The 25,035-nt window shown below is 42.2% G+C and overlaps 1 protein-coding gene across 1 annotated transcript in view; it reads right to left on the bottom strand.

Annotated features, from left to right (window-relative positions):
- slit1b (slit homolog 1b) overlaps positions 1-23,399 on the bottom strand; it is a 59,930-nt gene extending 36,531 nt beyond the window's left edge. The window contains exons 1-3 of the mRNA XM_079690903.1: positions 22,052-23,399; positions 20,934-21,131; positions 672-743 (exon numbers count right to left, since the gene is read on the bottom strand). Of these exons, the coding sequence (XP_079547029.1) occupies positions 672-743; positions 20,934-21,131; positions 22,052-22,053 (272 nt within the window). The 5' untranslated portion in view covers positions 22,054-23,399. The remainder of the gene's footprint in view (positions 1-671; positions 744-20,933; positions 21,132-22,051) is intronic.
- Between the last annotated feature and the right edge of the window lie 1,636 nt (positions 23,400-25,035).

Raw genomic sequence — 25,035 nt, 5'->3', positions numbered from 1 at the left:
CCCACTGTGTCCGCTGGGATCTGTACGTTTGGTAAAAGCCCTCTGCAGACTTCCACATTATAAACCTCTGGTGTAACACTCAATCCCCTCCTGACAGAAACGACCCGGGGCTCCCAGCATGCTGATAATCTGCTCTGAGCCTCAGGAGATGTCATTACTTCCCGGCATGTCATCCTTTCTCCACCTTAATGTCCCTCCCTGACACCCAGGTAAACACAGTAAACTCCCATCACTGCTGCCCCTCCCTCAGGGCACTGTGTTTCCAGGTGAAAAGGTCACAGATAAACCCCTCCCTGTTGTAAATCAGACTGACACTGACACCCGGCAAGCGCCTCTGGGTGGCTCGGGTGTGACTGCAGAGCTCTGTTCCCTCTGGCTGCTGATGGTGCCACCACAGCCAGGATTCCCACATTCCTCACACATAAAACTAGCAAAGAATTGTGGGAAAGAATCTGCTGAATACATGCAAGCTGCTGCACCGTCAACAAAGACCCTGACAGCTGTGAAAGAAGCTTACAGCTCTTTATTTTACAGATATAAGAGTGTTACGAACCAAACGTAGATAAGTAAAAGGCACATTTTGAATTAAAAGACGTTGATTTAAAGATGTTATTGATACTATGGGCATGTAAAAGACGCAAATGTATATGTAGGTGAATGAGTAAACTTACAGGACTCTGAGGTGTTTGAGACCAGAGAAGTCTGCCTTGGTGATCGCTGTCAGGTTGTTCCCGTTCAGATCCCTGAAATAAACAAACAAGAAAACAGATTAGAGAACAGGCAGTGCACGGAGGACTGAGGTACTTTGAAATTAGCAATAGGCGCTTTCACACCGGAGTACTTTTCCCGTTTAGTTCCGACAGTTCCTGGGATTTTGCGTTCACACCAAAAAGAGAACTTAGTTCATGAGAACTTCTACCCCCTTTTCAGTGCCTGATAGAGAGCTGGTACTTTCCTGGGGAGAAAAAAGCTCCAATTTCTGATTGGCTGGGCGGATTGAAAACCACGTCCCGTAAAACTCTGAAAAGTTTTGTGAAGCCGCCATTGTATTTGCTGGCATAGCATTATTAGCATTAGCATTAGCCCAACGCACCAACGGAGAGAGACTAACTTATGGCAACACAAAAGAAAACATGGGAGCGATGGAGATGAGGAGGTGTCGGCGTTCTGGCGATTTACTCGGAAGGCTTCAGTAGAAGCTGCTGGGAGTCCCAGGGAACTTATTACGGTGTGAACGCGATCTGTACTTAGTTCCATGGGGGAACTAAGTGCTGGGAACTAAGTACGGCAAAGTACTTGGTGTGAAAGCGGCTAATGGCATATGCAGAGTAAAGTCCAAAAAGTCATATCCAATAATACAAACGACATATAGGTTCATATTTTAAAGAAATGTTGACTTACAAAATGTACAAAAGTTCAATTAAATGAATGAATTGTGTATGAAATGTCTATAAATTAAAGCACATTGCAGACACAGTCACATGTTTTAGGTTAAGGTTTGTGTTAACATTTTAAAGCTGCTGTACGTGTTGGTGGGAAATTCAAAATGGCAGAACATCCGAATATGCCTATCCGAACTACCATCGCCAGCTCTTTAAAAGAACAAAGGACGTAATAAAGTCAAATTTCCCTGCTTGATTGGTATATCTCAGTTGCAATGAATATCTTTAACCTCTCATAGAGTGCCACAGTGACGCGTCCTAAAACCCCGAAGTAAACTTCTTCCGGTTCCTTCCACAACAAACCAATGCAATTTTTCCATAGGATTTTGGAAAATAGCTGGAAATAAGGTCTGTGGTTGAAACACATTTAAGAGACGGATCACGTTTTGTTCAGCCGGATAATCTCCACATGTCTACCCTATTTTTATAATTTTCTAATCATAAATCTAGTCGCCAGAAGCAAAATGCTAACGTTATGCTATAAACGAACTACAGCAGGGTCGCTGCTTCAACGTCACGCCAACTTAAAGGTGGGGTAGGTAATTTTGGAGAAACCAGCTCGAGTGCGCTAGAATTTGAAAATACACAAAATCTGCCACTTCCTTACAGAGCCCCTCCTCCAACAAACACGAACGCGCACATGACCAATGAGGGCACGAAATAAGTTTGTGCACAGATGGAAGGCTGACAGGCAGGTAGGCCATCCAGTTACTTTAGCCGGGCCGGCTCAGATGATTGGTCGTGCTTTTTACAGTACAACGGCTTCCACAGATGAAATGTATGTATTTATTGTCAAAGCATTTCATATATTCATTGCTATCGGGATGTTAAGAGCATTCCATGGAATATAACAAAAAGTGTTTCTGAAATAAATGACATACCCCACCTTTAAGATCCATATTCAAACATACAGATTCTAAATGGTACAAGTTGAAGCGTTTGTTTGAACAGTCTGCAGGAGGCAGGGACTTGCTTTCAAGCAGAACAGGGCAAACAAACTTAGAGGAGTGTTTACGTGTTCGGTGTAATGACGTACAACGTCCTCGACAACTTCTGTAGTCCTATTCAGCCACTTGGTAACAACCATCGTTTTTCAGACACGTAAACTCTTCAGAAATCACCAGTGGGGTCACTGCTGATGTGTTTAATGTCGTAGAACAAAACGTGATCCGTCTCTTCAATGTGTCTCAACCACAGACCTTATTTCAGCTACTTTCCTAAACCCTATGGAGAAAATCCCATTGCTTTTTTGTCGAAGGAACCGGAAGTGGTAAAATGTTAACTTACTTCCGGTTTTTAGGACGCGTCACTGTGGCACTTTATTGGTCTACTAGGGAACTTGTTTTACTGAACCATTCTTCTGTCTGTCTTCAATTTTGAGATTGTTCCTGGCCAGCTATGAAATAATAGCAAAGTTATATCAAAAATGTTTAAATGGTTAGTATTCCCTTAAACAACTCAATTGGATGTCAAAGCTTTCAAGCCAAACAAGCGGTAAATCTGCATTAATTAATGAAAGCAGCACATTCCTCTCCACTGGAAGTCCCTGTCTGCTAGCACAGCACTCATTAAAGTATTCAACTCTTTCAAGTGAGATCTTTCCTCAAGGATATTTACTATGAATACACACTGTATAAATATCCCTCTACTGTACGGCACATTGTTTCTGCCCTTTGAAGTTATTTTCACTCAGTGTGTAGAGCAGGAGGACTTCAGTGGGAGTTCATTTTGAGGACGAGACGCATTTTTTTCAATGTTTGTTTTACTGTAAATCAGCCAACGTCAGCTTAGAGTTGCCAGAAACAGTTTCTCTGCAAAGTTTTTTAGACGTACAGTAAAGATTCCTTACAAAATGAGCAGGCTTGTAGAGTAACAGACTACGTGTAACAGGATTACGTGTAACGGATTACGTGTAACGGGATCACGTGTAACGGACTACGTGTAACGGGATTATGTGTAACGGACTACGTGTAACGGGATTACGTGTAACGGGATTACGTGTAACGGACTACGTGTAACGGGATTACGTGTAACGGACTACGTGTAACGGATTACGTGTAAAGGATTACGTGTAACGGATTACGTGTAACGGACTACGTGTAACGGACTACGTGTAACGGATTACGTGTAACGGACTACGTGTAAGGGATTACGTGTAACGGGATTACGTGTAACGGGATTACGTGTAACGGACTACGTGTAACGGGATTACGTGTAACGGACTACGTGTAACGGGATTACGTGTAACGGACTACGTGTAACGAGATTACGTGTAACGGACTACGTGTAACAGACTACGTGTAACGGATTACGTGTAACGGGATTACGTGCAACGGGATTAATCAGGATACTAATCAGATAACTGTTACATTTCTAAAAATGGTGGATTACAAGCAGGATGTTAAAAGAGCATATAGTGTTTGTTATGAGAGGATCAGATGTTATCTCTTCTCTGTAAGCTGTTCTGTTCTGTAGGATAATACTTTAATCTATACTTCTACTGCCTGAATCTGCTTCATGGTTTTCACTTTCTTTGCTTCATTTGTTCTGCTTTTGATTTAGTAGGTGAAGCTATAAATTCATAAAATAGTGTGTGTGTGCTTAACTGTGTGTATCTCAGATTCTTCCATAAGTGGGTCAAAAAGAATAATATGTGTTTTTATGCCATTTTTGTTAAGAAAAAAATCACTTGTATAATATTTGGTATTATATTTTGATTCACACTAGAAATATTTTATATTTAATTTTTCACTATTTATAATTTTAGACGTTTTTTTTTACATTTAAAAAAAAAGACGTTTTGAACATATTGTCCCAAAGATCTCCGCTATTCTGAGACCCTCACAGTATTCCAGTCCCTTTTCAAAACTCATCTCTTCTCCTCTTGTCTACTCATAGCCCACCCCCCATCAATCCATGCCGGTTGATCAAGTTTCCCCATAACGATGTTGTTTAACAACCGGCGTAAACGGACCTCCGCGCGCTATCAAGCAGTGAGCGTGCGATGTCCTGTTCAGATGGCGTCAAACCCAACGGGATGCCATAAATAAACTACACAGAATCACACTCCACACCTACGCAATGATTACATTCAGGCAGACTGTAGAATACAACCTCTTTGGACAATTTATATACTTATTGAAAACAAGCTACAAAATATAATACCTTGGAGAATGCCCTTTAATACTTTTTAATAGCCTTCATTGTCGCTAAATTGATTTATCAACTTTTAATACTTTATAAGAACCCACGGACACCCTGTTATTATTATTATTATCATTATTTAAGTAGGTATTATTTAGTAGTATTATTTATCGTAAGGTATCAGATCTTGCTGTGTAAAATAATCTTCCTGAGAGGTGTCACTTGTGATGTATTCTGTGTGTCCTACAGTGAATGTATTCCTGACAGCAACAGGTGATAAGAATCAAAGGTTCCCATTGGATCCCATAGAAAATGCATGCGGGTCATTTTTGACCCACTTATGGAAGCTTGGGGTAGAAATACCAAAACTACAAAAAAAATGTATTTAAATTTAAAATGTGAATGGCATGATATCCAAAACATGTTTTTTGAGGAATAGCTGGAATATGAAATGATAAAAAAAAGTTTTTCTCTTGGGTTTATTCGCATTGCATTTGATATTGAGGTTATCCAAAAGTGGCGGGGAGCAATAGCTTACATTTAAATTATATTGTGAAACTCAGATTAGATTTTTACTGGTAACTAGCATTTTTACGAATAAATACCTCTTTTTTTTTAAAACCCTCCCAACACAGAAAATGACCCAGTTTCTGTTTTAGTATAATGTTCATTACATTTTTTAACAGCTATCTAAAAAACGACTCCCATTGCACTCATTCCAAGTCACTCACTGTAGAGGCTTCAGACATTTTGAACACATACTTTATGTAAAAAATGTTAGTGTCAGTGTGTGTAATGTGATATTCCACTTAGACATGCTCTCTTTTCAACACAGTGGAACAGGCTGCTCCATCAGGAGAGATTTAACCCTTCAACCTCATTGTCTGCTTTGATTGACAGCTGCGGAGAAAGAGAGGGGATGATGTCATTCTTCCCACGAGGCTTTGTAGAAAGAGAGGTAACTGAACCCTGTGTGCGTACCTGTGTGTGTGTGTGTGTGTGTGTGTGTGTGTGTGTGTGTGTGTGTGTGTGTGTGTGTGTGTGTGTGTGTGTGTGTGTGTGTGTGTGTGTGGAGTGTCATGTTCCTGTACTACTGTAAAGGGTGGAGCAGAGTGTGACCTTGTCCTTGTATAAAGGAGAGAGAGAAAGAGACGGAGAGAGAGTGCATGCTGTGGTTTGGGTGTGTGAACAGGATCTGTGCAAAGAAAACACCTGACAAAGAAGATTTTGGCATTCAATAAATACTTTCCCCCTATGTTCCCATTTCTCTTTAATTAATTTGAGGTAAAGGCTAAGGTTCACAATGTATCAATGATTCTAGTACAATAAAAATGTAACCGTTTGAACCTTGAAAGATATTATATATTTCTATTTAAGACAAATTATGCTGGGACAAATCCACAGTTAGTGAGAAAAATAAATGTTTGGCTGACGATAACTTTCGAGTAAAAATTAAATGTTTAACCTTTAACCTACCCCAAGTTTTTCCAATCATTGTTTCTGTGCATGGCTACTTTACAGGGTATATGCAGGAATCCTGAAGTCAAACGTAATTCCTTTTTTAAAGCCCTTTCCATACATTTTAAGACCTCATCGCCACTTGGAGTTTTAACCGGTTACCTTGACGACACACTTCACCTCACATTGACTATATACAGTATTGATTGTCCTTCCTCCTTATCTTCCAACCATTTGGACGCAGACTTGCATTTCCCCATAACGATGTTGTTTAACAACCGGCGTAAACGGACCTGCGCGCGCTATCAAGCAGTGAGCGTGCGATGTCCTGTTCAGATGACGTCAAATCCAACGGGATGCCATAAATAAACTCCACAGAATCACACTACACACCTACGCAATGATTACATTCAGGCACACTGTAGAATACAACCTCTTTGGACAATTGATATACTTATTGAAAACAAGCTACAACATTTAATACCTTGGAAAATGCTGTTTAATACTTTTTAATAGCCTTCATTTTCGCTAAATCGATTTATCAACTTTTAATACTTTTTAAGACCCCGCGGACCCCCTGATTTAGAGCAAGGAGGTGATTTTGTGCTAAAAAAAACGAATTTGACCACCTGAGAGTGTGTCTGCACAGTTTGTGTGTGTACTAGAAAGCCAATTTGGGTCAAATCCGCACCACAAAGTCCCCCTGAGAAGTTCCCATTTCGCTAGGAAGGCAATTAAAAATACATTTAACGTAATGAATTCATTTCCTATTATTTGGTGTTGGAAAACACTTAACTTCTCATTATACTTTTTTATGTTGAACAGCTTTGTATTTGTTTCTTTCTGGACCTGATAAGCTGCTCCCACCCTTGGGTTTGACTGTATTTTACAAACCAGTTGTGCTCAATTCACCAAACCAATGCACTAAATAAATACAGGTAGATACAAAAAGGATACACAGTAAGTAAAAGTAGTGAGGTTTATCAGAGCCTAGAACTAGAATAGTAAAGACTATACCTTGGGTAAATCTGACTTTAATTTGGATTAACCTGCCATCTCCTCCTTCGTATGAGGAATGAGCTACATAGGAGAGTTAAGTAGCACAACGAGAAGTCACTACTCAACAGTATAATAGGTACTTATTGATTGGCAATGGACTCATGTAATCCTGCCCAGTGTGTCTACCAAAAGTGTTCAATCTAGTTGAAGTTTGGCATAGAGAATCATGGCATGGTTTGCTTTGGCTCTCACTTCAAGTAATGGCCTTGTTCTGCACAATGTAACTCGCACTGGCACGGCAGATTGCTCCTCTACAGTCGATACAAAGACATTTGGGAATGGAAAATGTTTCAAGGTAAAATCATTTCATCCCACTGGGAAAAAAATAACATATGTGGAAGTCTTACAGTCTGAAGCTGGTAGAAGAGGTTAGAGACTAAGGGGGAGCAGAAGCAGGCGATTGGCTGGGATCGAGGGAGGGAAGGATGGATGGAGACAGGTCGTCGCGGGGGGTCCAGAATCACTGCTTGGATGTGTGTGAAATTACACTGACAGTTAGACCGCTTAGGCAAAAAAAGCCAGAGCAGGGAGAGAGGTATAAAGCGAGCGATGGCCATATTGTCACACACTATCAAAGCAACCCTCGGACACACACTAAGTCAGGAGAATATCAGCCACTTATTGCAGAATCCTCATGACATTGGTCTGAGGGGAAGAGAGGAGACACGAGGCGGAGGGTGAACACAAACACAGCGCTGATGAGGCGTGGTTAATCGAGTTTTGTGCAGCATGGCGGGGTCAGGGGGTCAGCTGAGCGACAGACTCCCCTCGAGTGGCGACTCTGCCAAACAATAGCTCATTAAAGCAGAACGCGTCTCACTCACACACACACACACACACACACACACACACACACACACACACACACACACACACACACACACACACACACACACACACACACACACACACACACACACACACACACACACACACACACACACACACACACACACACACACACACACACACACACACACACACACAGTGGGCAGCGAGGCAGTTGATCCGCTCGGCTCTCCACTGTTAGATCGGACATGGAGGGAGAACAGGAGGGGGCCACGGAGGAAGATGATGAGTTACGTGGTGTGGTTAGAGAGAGAGAAATAAAGATAAGAGACAGACAGAGAGTAGAAGCACTGATTCAGGACAAGAGACGGGTATCTAAACTCAACCCGGTAGCAACAGAAATGTGTCAAAAGGGTTGAGTAAGTATCATAAATGGCAATGCCTGGTGAAATGTCAAGTCTGTAACCCTAACCCTATATTTTAAATATTTTTGTGTCAATATAGCGCTAAAAAATGTATGCATATTTTTCTGAATACAACAAGTGGGGTTTGTAGGAAAGCATGTTAATGGTCCTCATAAGTAATGAACTGAAAGTAGAAGTCATTTCACAAGAGGAAGTCAAGGCTTAGCAAAACATGTTTACAACATTTTGCAACACTCAAAGACAGGATTGTACAACTGTAAACAGATATTATGGCAAAAAAAATCTTTCACCAAAGCAGATGTGAGCCCTCTGTCATCGCATAAATGAATGAGGTGCTTACGTCTTTTCAAACGCTCGGTCTTAATTCAACCTGAATATCATCATAGCCTATAGATCAGGGGTGTCAAACTCAAGGCCCGTGGGCCAAATCCGGACCCCGACTTCATTTGATTTGGCCCGCAAGAGCAAAATATATAATATGTTTACTATAAGGTTTCATGCCACTTTAGAGAAGCACGATGTCCATAAACGACTTGCCCCACAATGCATCTCATTTTGTGACATGCGCACTGAAGAGATTTGCAATTATTTGCCCCAGACTTCTGCTCTCAGACGTAGTTAATTATGAAGTTATTCCCCTATCCGATAATAATCCAATGCAGAGGCAATAATGTAATATAAACCATTATTTTATTTGTATATTTATATAGGCGTGTGGCGCAGTGGGCTAGTGCGTTGGTGTTGGGATCAGAGGAGCACAGGTTCAAACCCCACTGCAGTCAGCATGTCGTTGTGTCCCTGAGACACTTCACCCCAAATTGCTCGTGTGGGGATTGTCCACAGTATTGAGTATGTAAATCGCTTTGGATACAAGTGTCATGTACTGTATCTAGTCTTAAAGCTACAACCGGCCCTTTGAGTGCAACCTTAATGCTGATGTGGCCCGCGATGAAATTGAGTTAGACACCCCTGCTGTAGATATTGTACGTCTGCAGGTCTCAAATGCTGCTTCTCTTACTTGATTATTGGTGGTGCAGTTTGGCAGGTATAGAGCTGGTCTGACAAAGGACTGTGAGTGAAATCTTGAATCTAAAAACCTTGTTTATGTAGTTGGTTTGGATTCAGTCCTGACAGAACCATGATCCAGATCACATCCTGTCAGGGTAGTGAAACCCCAGTATTAAAATGGCAGTTCTCAAACAAAGTCAAACACACCATAAGGACAAAAAACGATTAAGTCCATGGTAACTGCTCCAAACCCACTAACCCTTCTCAATACATATTCAGAGCCATTCTGGGCAACTCCGGGGTGGTTGGTTCCTTTGTTTGGTCACATGAGAAGAGAGCAATCAGTACAAGATGTGACCGAGCGGGAGGGTTTGTAAATGGTGCTTCGTTTGGACCGACATCTGACCATGGCCAACATCCCTCCAGGACACAGCAGATACCCTCCTGCTCTGAACGGAGTCATTTCCTGACCAGCAAAGAGAACTCCTGTAACGTGCTGTGTGAAATATTACCGAGTCAACACAAGGCTGCAGTGCAGATGTAAAAGCAATCTTCCTTTCCTCCTCCCCTCCCTTTCTCCTCCAACACCTCTTTCCTATTATCATCACCAGTTCTCTTCTTTATGTTCACCCCTCGTCTTCCTCATTTCCCCCCCTGATAGCCTCAAACAACTCTTCCTTCCCCTCCGCCTCCTCCTCCTTTTCCTTTTCTTTGCGTTCTCCTGATGCAGCACAGTGGATGTGACTGATATTAGAGACCACACACACACACATTCAGGTCTAATGGCACTTCATTAGCGGCGTCTTCCCCACTGAGAGGCTGCAGGGGAAATGGTGAGATGATTACAAGAGAGAGATGGACAGAGAGAGAGAGAGAGAGAGAGAGAGAGAGAGATGGGAGCGAGAGGCCGAGGTGGCAGTAATTGCTAATGGAACTGGGAAACAAGTGTGTGTGTGTGTGTGTGTGTGTGTGTGTGTGTGTGTGTGTGTGTGTGTGTGTGTGTGTGTGTGTGTGTGTGTGTGTGTGTGTGTGTGTGTGTGTGTGTGTGTGTGTGAGACTGAGAGAGAAAGGGAGACGAGGACTAGCGAGCGATAGAGAAACAAAAGACAATTATTTAGCTACTTCACAACTAACAAATGTGGAAAAGTATTCTACCAATTAGTACTGGCGTTTCCCCACTTCTACTAAATGATTTCAAGGAATCTTAGTTTCAATTTGTTGAGCTTTAAAGAAATGTAAACCATGTCTTTCTATTAAAACAATGTCCAGGTTTCTCAGGGTAGTTCACAGATCTGACCGTTGATGGTTAACGATGAAAGACATTCACATCTGTGGATCATCTTGAGCAAAATGGCCGTTTCATGAAGTTCTGTTTCCGTTTTGTTTTTCAAATTCATTTTTAGTAGTGCTTTGAGTAGAATTCAGAGCATACCTAAGACTGAGGGATTGCCTCCTCACAGTTCTCATGATGGAGGTGTAGCTGACCCGGTGGCTAGCAGCTAGCATTGCTAACAGTGACAAAGAAATACAACGCTGACATAAGTGTGTACATCTTTAACCTCAGAAGGGCTTTAAGGGGTGGCCGCTACATTTTGGGGACAACACCATCAGTCGGGAAAACGTTTTTATCAGTAACTGCAACATCACATTGCATTTAGCTGACGCTTTTATCCAAAGTGATTTACAATAAGTGCGTTCGACCAACAAGATACAAACTTGAAGAAAACAGAATCATATAAGTACATCAGGTTTCATAGAGCCAAAACATTTCAAGTGCTACTCAACTGGATTGAGATAAGCCAGTCCTTTGTTAGTATACAAGTGCTTAGTTACTATCTAAGTGCTTTGTTTAGAAATTCTTTGTTAGTAATTCTATCGCTCGAAGTGGAGCCGAAAAAGATGAGTGTTTAGTCTGCGCCGGAAGACGTGTAAGCTTTCTGCTGTCCTGATGTCAATGGGGAGCTCATTCCACCATTTTGGAGCCAGGATAGCAAACCCACGAGTTTTTGCTGATGGGAACTTGGGTCCCCCTCACAGTGCGGGTGCAACGAGCCGTTTGGCCGATGCAGAGCGGAGTGCAGATGTACAGTTTAACATAGTGTAACGGCCCGTCCACACAGCAGCGTTAAAAACATCTTGAAAATCTTGGAGGTGGGCGTGTCTGAAAGCTTGGGGATTTTTTGCGAGTAACGCGACCAACAACCAATCACATCAATATCCCGCCCCCGACATACAAAGCAAAAAAACCCGGGGATTTTATGCGAGCAATATATATATATATATATATATATATATATAAATATATATATAAAATCCCCAAACAGGGGAAAACCTACCAGTTTCACCCACTGTCTCTGCCACCTCCCTCCATGCCTGGTTCCTCCGGTTTGTATCCCGGTAAATAGTTCTGGTCGTAAAGAACCGGGTGATTTGCTACCGTAATTTCTCGTTTGGAATATGAGGAAATGAACTGCGGTCTGGCTCTCCCAGCTTACACGCAGTTTGATTGGCTAGCGCTTGAACTGTCAGATTTACATAAACGGGATTTGATTGGCTGACGCTTCCACCTCAGCTTCAGAAGTTGAACATTGCTCAACTTTTGAATCCTGAAAATTCTGGAAATCTTCGCTTTGCTTCCCACAATGCAGTTCGGCGAGAAGCGAGGCAACGTGACGTCATCCCATTCAAAGTGAATGGGCAGAAGCGTTGGAAGATTTTTTAACGCTGCTGTGTGGACGGGCCGTAAGAGTGGGAGAGTGGCGACCATTAGCTCTACATTGGAGCCAACACACATGGACTCGCATGCATACATGGCTATATTAATGGCTATATTAACCGAGCACATAAAAACTCGGATTACAATACCCAGAGAGAGAAAGACTTCAATCTCTACTCAAAAGGACATTACTATATCTTTAAATTGCGAATAGTTGTTGGGCTTTAATAAACCAGGTGACGTCAACAAATGAACCACTTGTTGATTGCCAGTACTTAGTTAGTCCAGTAATTAGTTGCCTCATTGGCGGCTAAATATATATAATGGAACCCAACACAAACACACATGTAGCTTCATAAATACTTTTCTAATGAGGCGTATAGGAAAATAAATAGAGAGCGTTTGAGTGTGTTTTTTCAGTTTGCAGTGTGTGACTGACTGCTGTGTGTAGCTCTGATTCACGCTGCTTCAGATATTTATGTTTGAGGTGTGAGTTTCCAGGAACTCTGCATTGATGGAGCACACACACCTCTCTCTCCCTTAGATACAGGAAGATAAAAGATCAGAGTCCGACACAGACCTCGACCTGCACTTGCTCACACTTTCAGAGGCAGACACAAGTCGACAGTCTGTTTAAACATTTCCTGTCCATGTCCTACATTCAGAGTCAAGCAGTAGGAGGTCAAACGGGAAACGCTTGAGTCTCAAAAATGTACATATGTGTTTATTTAATATCACATCGAATAAACTGTTCACTTTATACATTACTTTATAAATATTGAACTGCTTAATCCAACGAAGCATTGAAAGTGTTGACCTTAAAATTCTATGACGTGAAACAAATCTATTGTGCATCAAGAAAAGCAGTAGTGCAAGTCATGCACGCCCATATAGTCTAATCATTAATATATGAGGCTAATACTACTACTTCCTAAACCCAAGCAAACCACAGGAGATTTTAAAAGTATATACTGTATTTCCCAGAACACCAAGTAGTAATAATTGTAGTAAACTTTTGACTTATTTAAAACTGCAGGAAATGTCTTCTTGGTATAAGAATAGTTTACTTTTATAATAAACAAATATATCATCGCAAAGGTCCAGGCGACAATCAAATGTAACTTTTTCTACCTGAACGTTTTTTTTGGTCCTATGGTAGTCAACTATATAAACAGGTTAAGAGTGTGGTCTCTGAGCAGGAGACATAATATCTGGGTGAAAAAAGGTTAAACGAGTCTGGGTTTTATTCCAAAACTTCCTAGCAATGATAAATGTATGATTTTTCATGAGTTCAACATAAAGGATTGATATGTAATTGAGAAGAAACGTTGGCTTGAAGTCCATTCTTTCCTCGAATACCAGTGCGCTCACTTCACAGATTCTCTCACACTCCCTTTCTCACACACTTTCCCCTTTTTCTCGGCTCAAATAACCATGCTCATCATGGCCCAAAGGGGCATCCATTTTTCAGTGTTGCCATGACAATCCAACGAGGAGGGGGTGTTTGGTTTGACTGCAGTCACCTTGACAAACGACCCTCTTATTGCTGCCCGTCTCCCAGGGAATACTGTACACACACTCCGTTTCTCCCCCTCTCTCACACACACACCACTTGCTCTCCTTCCCCCAGTGGCTAGCTGTCCAGCTGACACACACACTCAGATCACTTTACATGCTAATTGGGAGACAAGCCCTCTAACAAATAGCTATTTAATGAGTTACTGCAGGGCAGAGGCAGTCTGAGTCTGCAGGATGGTAGACCGCCTGAGCAGAGGTCACACTGGCTGTGTTCACATGCACGGAGTAACCCGTCATTGGCCATTTGCTCATGTAGGACTTGTACTTTTAAAAGGGTCAGTTTACACACACATCGCAATGGGAAGGTTTTTGAGATAACTGTCTCGGAAATGTCTGTTGCCATCCCAATACCATGGGGTTAAAACGGAATTCCAATGCTGCAGGAATAAGTCTTAAAACCCGGAGATGATTTAGTGTTTTGTCACTTCTGCTCTATTGTTGGTTAGTTGGTTGAAATAAGGTCTGTGGTTAACGCAAGCTGAAGAGATGTTAACGTTTTGTTCTACAACATATACTATACTTCATTAAATATCCCGCTGGTGGTTGCTAACAAGTGTCTAAATGTCATCAAGATGAACATGAGTCCGCCTTTAGCTCAGCGGTGGTGACTTGGAAGTCATGTGATCTAGACGTAGGTCATAGTGTTTATAACGTCACCTGATGACTGCATTTACATTTGAAAATACACAAAGTGGTTTTCACATGTGGAGATTATTCTGCTTAACAGATGTGCAATGCAGCGTCCACACAGCGGCGTGCGTTGAAGCTTGCCGGTGAGCGTGTCTGAAACTCGACCAACAACCAATCACATGAATCTCCCGCCCCTGACACACAAGCACGCGGTTTGATTGGCAAGAGCTTGTACTGGCATATGATTCGATTGGCTGACGCTTCCGCCGAAGCTTCAAAAGTTGAACATTGCTCAACTTTTGAAGCGAGCAAAGCGAAGCAACGCTCCCACAATGCAGTTCGGCAAAGCGTGACGTCACCCCATTCAAAGTGAATGGGCAGAAGCGTTGAAGCTTCAACGCACGCCGCCGTGTGGACGGGCCGTAAGTATCATGAAAGTGTGTTTGCCAAAGAGCTTATTTTCTGCAATATTCAATGGAACGGAAGATTCCCATTGGACTTATGAGGCAGCCATCACTGCACTGTCAAAGCACTGAAAAACTTTCCAGAAACAATGGGTCTGTTTCTTTTAGACAGTTCACAGATCTCACTACGAGTTTACTTTGGAAGTACTTTCTGCCATAGCCTTTTGACAAATGTAGAACATGTGTTATGTAGATTATTAAGAAGACTAGAGACATGGTTTCCGGAGGACCAGCTTCTGATCCGTGGGAAGTGTTTTTGCAATATTTGGAGCATACTAATTCAGGCCCCTTGTATAAGGAGGGAGGCTGAGTTGTCTCCGAACCTTTATGACTAAATTCAAAAAATATCTGAATGTCTAGATAACACCGAAGAAGCTTGAAAATATATTTTCGGTGTACTTCAATGTAGTCACTACTCCAGTTTATCCGACAGCAATCCCTCAAATTCCTGCCATAGTTATTGACGGCGTTTCCGGCAGGGGGGCGTGTTGCCGTCATTTTTATGCTCTTATTCAGCTCGGAACGCCTGACGTCCAGAAAAAAAAAAAATTGAGAGAAGATCGAGAGTTCTTATCGCTTGAAATGACGAAAAGGAAAAAGGACAAGGATTATTTTCGCCGCCAGCAAAGCGCGTTCCTGTGACGGAAAAAAACAAAACACCGCCGCATCTTCCAAGGACCATGCAAGGAGGGGTGTCCCTGTCGGCATGGAGACGTAAAGAGATAGTATAAGGGACAGCACGATTCAAAATGGTGTGTGTGTGCATATGTAAAAAGATAGTAGCCTATCTATAAGGGACGGCTCAATTCAAAAGTCAAGTCACGTGACACGAAGTGACGTCCCCGTCCCCCCCGCTCTCGGGGTGGACGCCCTCTCAGCCCTGGTCTGGCGGAAACACTGTTTATTGACATACAAAAGGTCACACTGCAGCACAGGCCAATCATTGCTTGTGATGTTCACAGGTGAAGAAGTAGGATGGGACTTCCGTGATCACGAATGTCAACAAAAATGGTGCCAAATGCTAACAGTTGTCAACTAGGAAGGGGAAAGCAACAATTCTGGTGTGCAAGTCTTTCCATTTGGGACTCAAAGTGTGTCCTCAATGTTTTTTTTTTTAAATAAAGTCTCATGCCAGATGCTAATTTCTGCCCGATTGGAGTCTGATTACACACTTGTTGGATCCAGCCAGTACTGTGCTGGTATGGATCCTGACATATCGAATGTTATGATTTAACTTTGATGTTATTAACGGAAATGTCCCCTTTCTGCTCTGCTAAATGAAACTGGAGCTACATGTATGCCAGTTAGACTTATGTCAGCAGATGAAACTAGAAATGCAACGGTATTTTTTTCAGTTTTTCAATTCGTTAGTTTTCTTTTGGCTGTACAGAAAGAAAACCTTTAGCGTAGGAACAGGTACATCTCAGCGATATAATAAAAGACAAACGAGCGGGTGGGTTTGCAGGCTCAGAGTTTTTTCCAGGCCATTTCTCTTTGACCAGGGGGGGCCTGAGCCCTCTTCCCTGGTCATAAAGCTATCAGCCTCAGAGGGGAAAACATCCTCCACGCTCAGGATAATGTATCTCTGCCGGCACCCTCTGACTATCATCAATTATTTACACACAGGCACTCGAGAACCTGAAGTAAACACACTACACTCACAACGTACAAACACATACATGCACCGACAGCCCCCATGCAGTACATTTATAGAGGGACAGAAACAGATGAAGTGTTTACTTTTTTATATATAAGTCAACTCTGCAAGTCTTTAGGTTTTTTTTATAGGAGAGCACAGTTGTTGAAGTGAAATCTCCAATATATTGGTGACGTGCATTGCAGTTCTGGAATTATTTTTGGATGCATTTGGTCTGTTTTCTGTGCCGAAAACAAAACATGGAGAAGCAGTTTTTTTATTCTCAATATCTGGAACAAAATCCCAAAAATCTGCAGGTCTGCTGCAACTCCAATCAAAGCAACGGCACTCCGCTTAAGATGTTTTTTTTGGGAAGATTTTTCTCTTTCTTCACTTGCCTTTTATTAAATCAAATAACTTCATATCTTACACTGCCCTATAACATGTATTATTGTTCTTTAAAACTGTCTTGTCCGTTTTAAGCTAATTTTATTTCTATTCTATTGGCTTTATCTGACGTATTCAGATTTGATTATATTATCGGTTTCTGTTGCAGAATATATCGTAAAGCTCTTTGAACTGCCTTATTGTTGAAACAAGCTTTATTAGTGAACTTGCCTTGCCTTTCGTTTGCTTGGACATACTTGTGAAAAAGGTAGATAACAGACCCTAATGCCACACCTAAATATGTCAGTCGGCTACAGCGGAGTTTCAGAGCAGAGATAGTCCAAAAAGCGTCAAGCTAGCGAGGGCTAATGTCTAGCCCCCGATGTGCACCAACACTTAGCTCTTACATAAAGAATAATGTGCAGCATTGTATCATCGAGGAAATATATGTAACTTTCAACATGTATAAACCGGAAAAATGCATTTGTTTCGTGCTGCTTCTCTGGCAGCTTTAGGCAGTTTTGGACACCTCCTACTGAGACAGAGCAGCTGGTGTAACTGCAAAGATGATCCAAGCGCTAGTTTCAGTGAGAGTCAGTGATGATTCCTGGACGTTTCATCCAAATGAAATCAGTAGGGCAGCAATGACAGGCGTTCAAAGTTATAAATAGGGATCTAGTGAATATAGCAACACGTCTCATTCTCACCAAACTGGCGTGAAATTGCATGGACAGCGCCTCAGACTGGTTATCTAGTTCAAAATGTTGACTTGTATCATTAACCTAAAACGCAAACCAATCTGATTGTAACATCCCAAATGGCTGTCTGGACTGTATAGGGTTGCCGTAATGGGAAAGTATAGAATGGAGAGAAGAGAGAAAAGTGATGCCATCAGACGTTAAAATGTAAGACAAATCAACCAACTGATTTTTGTCATTGACGCTAGGTTCCTCCATTCGACAGAGAGTCTCAACCATATGAACAGCTAGACATATGTAGTTGTATTGTAGGGTATCTTAGGCTTAACCGCAACGTCAGGGAAAAACATCCACAAAAACCTGAATGAATGTTTGCAGTTATTCTATATAAGCTGAAAGTAGATTCATAGATTTGACCAGTGTGTGTGTGTGTGTGTGTGTGTGTGTGTGTGTGTGTGTGTGTGTGTGTGTGTGTGTGTGTGTGTGTGTGTGTGTGTGTGTGTGTGTGTGTGTGTGTGTGTGTGTGTGTGTTATGAAGTTAACCAGACTGCTGGTAAAAGGAGCTGTAAGGAGCATGGCACTGAGTCAAACCAGGCATTTGTATGTGTGTGTATTTGCACACACACACAAATATGTAAAATCAGCCGCACTGATAATAAAATGTAGCACTTCTGACTCATTTTCCCCTACATACAACACATATCCATCAGATACATGCATGATTGATGATACGTGTGAGGACCTTCACACCCTAATCTATAAACCGAAGTTTAACATGATCCTGAATAATCCTGGAAAATGTTGGAAAGCCATAAAATCGATATCCACCGGTGATATCCGTAATGAGCTACCTCCGTGCATTACCACAGCATCTGGCTCTATATCGGACAGGTTGATTTTGTCACTAACTCTGCTTCTGTGAACACCACAGTCTGTGACTCTGAACAATGTGTTTTGGAAAACCCTTTTAGTTTTACTCCTTTTACTGTTGATGTTGTTCGTGAAGCTTTAACTAAGTTAGATCCAAAGAAACCGGCTGGCCCGGACAACTTAGAACCTTTCTTTTTGAAGATAGCTGCAGATTTTATTGCTCCACCTCTCACTATTCTTTTTAACCTCTCCCTCAGCACAAACACAATTCCAAAATTGTGGAAGTCAGCGTATGTCCTGCCTCTACTAAAAGGTGGGGAGGCCACTTTATTAAATAATTATAGGCCCATCTCTAAATGATCAGTTCTGGCTAAGGTGCTCAAACGCCTAGTGAGTGAACAAGTAAAGGTGTTGTTATGTACAAATGATATCCTGTCTAAACATCAGGCTTCAGAAAGCAACATAGCACCATCACTGCCACAATGAAGTGGTGAATGACATTACGAGTATTTGAGATAATAAGCAGAGTTGTGCAGCTCTATTTATTGACCTGTCCAAAGCGTTTGATACCGTCGATCCTCGCATCTTAAAGCAGAGGCTACTCAGTATTGGTACATCCAGCCATGCAGTGGGGTGGTTTGTGAACTACCTCTCTGAAAGGTCCCAATGTGTTCATTTTGATGGGCTGTCTTCTGAGTGGTTAAACATTACTAATGGTGTTCCTCAAGGTTCCGTTTTAGGTCCACTTTTATTCTCCATCTACATCAATAGTTTAGGTGCAAATGTCGAAGGAGCAACCTTATATTTTTATGCGGACGATACCGTGATGTACTGTTCAGGTCCCTGCTTTAAGGAGGCTGTTGTTAAATTACAAGCTGTTTTTAACATTATTCAGACTCAGCTCTCTGAACTAAAGCTTCTTTTAAATGTTGATAAAACCAAGGTAATGCTCTTTTCAAAAGCCACAAAGACACCAGAGCCTGTTGTAGATATTGTAACTACGTAAGGAATATAAATTGAAGTGGTTACCTGTTAAAAACACCTAGGTATCTGGCTTGGTGATTGTCTCACTTTTAAACGTCATGTCAATAACCTGCTTAAAAAACTGAGGGTTAGGCTAGGTTTCTTCTACAGGAACAAGTCCTGTTTCTCACTTGAGGCCAGGAAAAGGCTAGTCACTGTGACCTTTTGACCTGTGCTGGACTATGGTGATTTGATGTATATGAATGCACCTGCAAATTGCCTGGTCAAGTTAGATGCTGCCTATCACAGCGCACTGAGATGTGTGACAAACTGTAAAGCATTAACCCATCACTGTACCCTGTATGCAAGAGCTGGTTTGCCTTCGCTAACTGTAGGGAAACTTCCATCTTATATCTGCTCCCTGATCTCACGGCGAATTGTAATTGGCTACTGCCTGAGATCGACTGCCAACTGCTAGGACTGTCTTAGGGATAGCATTTAGATGTGCAGCTCCTCTGTCTTTGAATAGTCTGCACCTGAAAAGGAAACTGAGCGATCTGGTGCCACTAAATGTTTTTAAAGCTCGGTTGGATGCTACTCAGTCGGAAGCTGTTGGTACCTGTTCATGTGGATAGTTATGTCAATTGTAATCCCTGTCATGATGCTGTAAGATGTCCTTTTGTTGTTCTGTTTTTTATGTTTCATGTGGAACCTACTTGAGCAGGTCTCCCTTGAAAAACAGATCAATGATCTCAATGGGATACACCTGGATAAATAAAGGTTTGAAATGAAATGAATCCTAATCTGAGGTTAGAAATGTAATGATGAGCAATATGCCCACTCTGAGGCATTCCCTTCATCTATGCGAGATGCTGTGTCAGTGGCTCAAAGGACTCGTATTGCCCGTTTTCTTTCCATTTCTGAGGTTTCTATAAATATATGTTTATTCTATTCGAGTGCATCTGACTCGAAACCTAATTTACCCTGGGATTGATAACGTTTCTTAGAAGTACACTAAAACTGAGATTTACTTGCTAGGTGCAAAAGTGGATTTTAAATATTAGTATATTTCTGTTTTTAGGTACTCATCTGCATTTCACACTAAAATGTCTGTCTTTGTAAGTAAGTTTTACTCAGTATTGTATGTTTTCACTTAAACTACCTCTGCACTTAAATGTTTACCTTTTTAGGGTGATTTTTCATTTGCTATACTTTACTTTTATTCCATAAACATTTAAGTAATATTAACAAATTGTTTCTTCTACACTTCTCTATCATGCATTTGTTTAATCATGATCATCATAATCAGAGACAGCCGCTCTGCAGAAGCTTTTTTTAAAAACAGCTGAAGACCCATCTGTTTACATTGGCTTGTATTTCTATTTGAGATGTGTTCTGTTCTCATGTGTGTTCCTTTCAGGACTCCACGTGGTCTGTGTTTTGTTTTTATGTTGAACTTACATTTCTGCCTCATGTTGTTATTGTATTTATGTTTCTGTGACCTTCATTTTATTTCTGTGAAAGGTGCTATGCTGCTAAATAAACGTATCATCATCATCATCATCATCATCATCATCATCATCACCACCACCATACGTTCTGCACAAACCCTACTGTAAAAAAACGTCTGACCACACACGTTGTGAGTGAGTGTATGACTACTCACAGCCTCTCGGTGCCTCTGGGGATGTTTCTGGGTATGGAGTGGATCCCCAGGCCGTGGCAGTCCACCGTGTTCCCCAGGCAGCTGCAGGGGGTCGGGCAGGCCTCCACGGACCCCCATCCTGCCACCAGCACCAGGACGCCCCACACCATCATCGCCCCGCAGCCTCCTGACCCGGCCGCATCCCTGCTTCCTGGCATCCTGCGGCACACTGCAGATCAGAAACCTGCCTGCAGAAACCTCTGCCGTACTACCCTTCCCTCAGGGGGTGATTGAGCACCAGCAGCTGCAGCACAAGCCCCTCCAAAAGTGAGTCAAAAGGCTTAAAGAGGCTGAGACCAGGTGAAGTTGAGCTCGGCTGCCACTTGATGCCAAAGTGGCTTTTCAGAGAGAGAGAAAGGACAGAAAGAGACAAGTATATCCACTTCTTCTTCTCCTTCTTCTTCTTCTCCCCGGCTATAGAGCTCCTTCCAATTGGCTTCTCTTCTTCTACTCTCCTGTGTGTTCTCTGCTCTCCCTCTCCTCTCTCGTGCAGCCGTACAGTGTTTGCCTCTCCCCTCCACTTTTCATTGAGTCATTGTGCAGTGAACAGTGAGGAAAAAAAAGCAAAGAAAGGGGGGTCTCCCTCACTCACTCCCTCTATCTCCCACACACACAGAGCAATCATCCATCAAAAGCTTTTACAAATAACAGCAGAGACTCCTCCCACACACACACACCCCCCCCAGTTACACACACACACACACACCCCCAGTTACACACACACACACACCCCCAGTTACACGCACATGTACACACACCCCCAGTTACACACACATGTACACACACACACCCCCCCAGTCACACACACACACCCCCCCAGTCACACACACACACACACACACACACACACACACACACACACACACACACACACACACACACACACACACACACACACACACACACACACACACACACACACACACACACACACACACACACACACACACACACACACACACACACACACACACACACACACACACACACACACACACACACACACACACACACACACACACACACACACACACACACACACACACACACAGCAGCAGCAGCACCCGGAGTGAACTCACATCTATTCAGTGACTGCAGAAGCAGCAGCAGCCACCTCCAGTGACGGCAGCCCTATTCTCCCTCTCTTCCCCTTTTTCCTTGTTTCTGTCTATTTCTCTCGCCCACATGCGCTCTCCTCCCTTGGGGGAGAACAAGAGCCCGAAGGCTGCAAGGACATGATGAGAGGAGAGGAAGGAAGAGAGGAGATCGTGATCACTGTGGCGCATCCGACCGGGAAGCTCCATAAGAGACGGAGAAACAATTTGAAGAAGCAAACAATTGTAAATGTGAAATGGAAACGGGGAGTTCTGCTTTTGATGTGATGATATTTGTGTACGAAGGCTCAGTGCCAAGACAGCGCACAGGAAGTTGTTTTTGGGGGGAGAGGGGGGGTTTCTTGAGAGATTGGCATAACTGGAATGCCATAAGCTGCCACAGAGCTTACTCAGGAGTCTATGAGGAATTCAATGGCTCTGAAATTCAAACGGAGCGTGGCTGAGGTTTTTTTTTTTTTTGTGGTTAATCTCCAAAAGAAGCACTGGCTTCAGCTTTGCCATTTTACCGAGGGAAAGAGAAGAGAATCTGAATGATAAGAAGTGTGGAGAAGAAAAAGACATGAGAGCTACATTTACCACTGAAAGAGAAAAACAACTAAAACTGTAGGACTGAAAATATTGTTTTTCTCTTTATCATTAAGCTGCTTTTATCCCAAAAGATAAGGCTATTAATGGTAAGCAACCCATTTTCCAGAGCCCAAAGATTAAACCTGTCGAACCAATTATTAAAAAATAATAAGAATCTGAAGCCTGCAAATATTTGGATTCGTTGCATCATCACTGAATTTAGTAGTTATTGAAAGTATAGTGGCATTGGAGGTCTTCAGTAATCAGGAAAAAGGCAGAATGTAATGATTTGGTTGTTTGTAGTAATGTCTTATACCATCAGGGATTTCTACGATATAGATGGGGTTATGTGGAGTATAATACCATTTGTTTTTAATAACAGATTTGATTTAGTATCTGTTTGAAGTATGACAATCTAAAATGTGATATTGTGCTCAAAATGAAACCAGGTTTTGTCTAACTAACACAAATATATTAAACTTACACCAATACAAAACAAAGGAAATCAGCAGAAAGTTATATTTGGGAATCTGAACGCTGCAAATGTTACTAATTGTGTTTTAAAAAATTACTGATGTATTGGAAAGTATATTAGAGGTACTTAGAAATAAATGTGTAATGGACTTGTTGTTTCCTGTCATATTATCCCATCAGGGATTTATGGAACATATGATGGGGTTATGGAGTATAATTAGATTTGATTTGATTTAGCGGCGTGACGACCAACAACTAGAGGGCACAGTTTACCCAGCTTTTTATTTACCTCCTCACATGAGTGATTATTGCTGGCGGCCTCACTTTGTCTCCTCCCTGCGGACTCGCTATGTCTCCTCCTTGCGGACTCGCTATGCCTCCTCCCTGCGCCTCCTCCTTGCGGACTCGCTACGCCTCCTCCCTGCGGACTCGCTACGTCTCCTTCTGCGGACTCGCTATGCCTCCTCCTTGCGGACTCGCTACGCCTCCTCCCTGCGGACTCGCTATGCCTCCTCCCTGCGGACTCGCTATGTCTCCTCCCTACGGACTCGCTATGCCTCCTCCCTGCGGACTCGCTATGCCTCCTCCCTGCGGACTCGCTATGCCTCCTCCCTGCGGACTCGCTATGTCTCCTCCCTGCGGACTCGCTATGACGGGGTAATTTAACCAGGCGCTCCTCACAAGTGATGGAAAACAAATTGGCCACAGGCAGCGCCCGCCTGCAACTGAATTGAATGAGTCATTCGGGTGATAATCTGCAACAAAGGGAGGGAAGACATGTTGACATCTCCATGGGGGAGGACCCCTCGTTTCTGGGGACCATAATAGCTTTCTGAAGCAGGGGTGAGGTGGGGGGGTTACTCCAGACGCGTCTGAATTGATTTCTGAAACGACAGAGCAGATGCTTTTGTCTCTAACGCGTCAATTCACAACACCTTCAGATCAGGTCCCTGCTTTTTATATCATTTGGCAAAAAGAAAACCTTTTGATCCAACGAACAAACAAGAGGAGGACTTTTCTGTTAGCAATGCAGATAACTGAATCATTTGATTGATTTGATCAAAGTAGACTTCAGATCTAAATGGGAACAATTTAGCTGATTTTTCTTTTTTTTAAAGAAACGGTTGGAGCATGGAAAAACAATATTTACACATGGACTGTTTTGAATGCAGGTTAGGAGATACTGCTTATGTTCTAGCATGGCAACTAGATGTAACAAATGTCTAATGCCAAGAGAAGTAGTCGATTCATCAACTTGATATTCACACATTCAAGTGCATATGTTTAAGAAAACGAGCCAACTATGACTTAGTTCAGATTCAATGACGTGAGGATGTATTCGTCTCCGTTACACAATAGAACATTTCGTGTTTGAGTATTGGTTGGAATGAAAGCAATTTGAAGAGGTCACCATGGATTGTGGTACATTCTGACTATAGCATAGACTTTCTGACATTTGATACAAAAAATAAAAAAAGCAATGAAAGGATTAGATCATTAAGAAAGCCTTTAACATTTACTCTGCACTTCTAATCCTTGCGACCAACGACACAGGTTCAAGTATGATGTGGTCCTTTCTGTTCAGACTTAAGTGTAAACCTCAAAGACATAACTAACCAAAGGAGAATATTGAATAAAGTGGATATCACATATGTATGCACCACATATACAAACTCGTATGTGTAAACCTACTTGGTGATAAAAAACGATTCTGATATCAATATATTCACAAGGAAGTCAACTGTTCTTTAACTGTGTACCTTTCTCCAAATCTTTGTATATATTCATCCAATTAATGTTCCTTTGGGCTCGTCATTAGATCATCATTTCAAAGTACACTGGTCATTTAGTAACAGGAGTTTCTTTGGTCATGTAGATGTTTTACTAAGCAATGCATTGACTTGAAT

Source organism: Notothenia rossii (assembly GCF_949606895.1).
Source record: "Notothenia rossii genome assembly, chromosome: 1".
NCBI classification, from domain to species: domain Eukaryota; kingdom Metazoa; phylum Chordata; class Actinopteri; order Perciformes; family Nototheniidae; genus Notothenia; species Notothenia rossii.
This window is presented reverse-complemented; position numbering and strand designations above follow the sequence as displayed.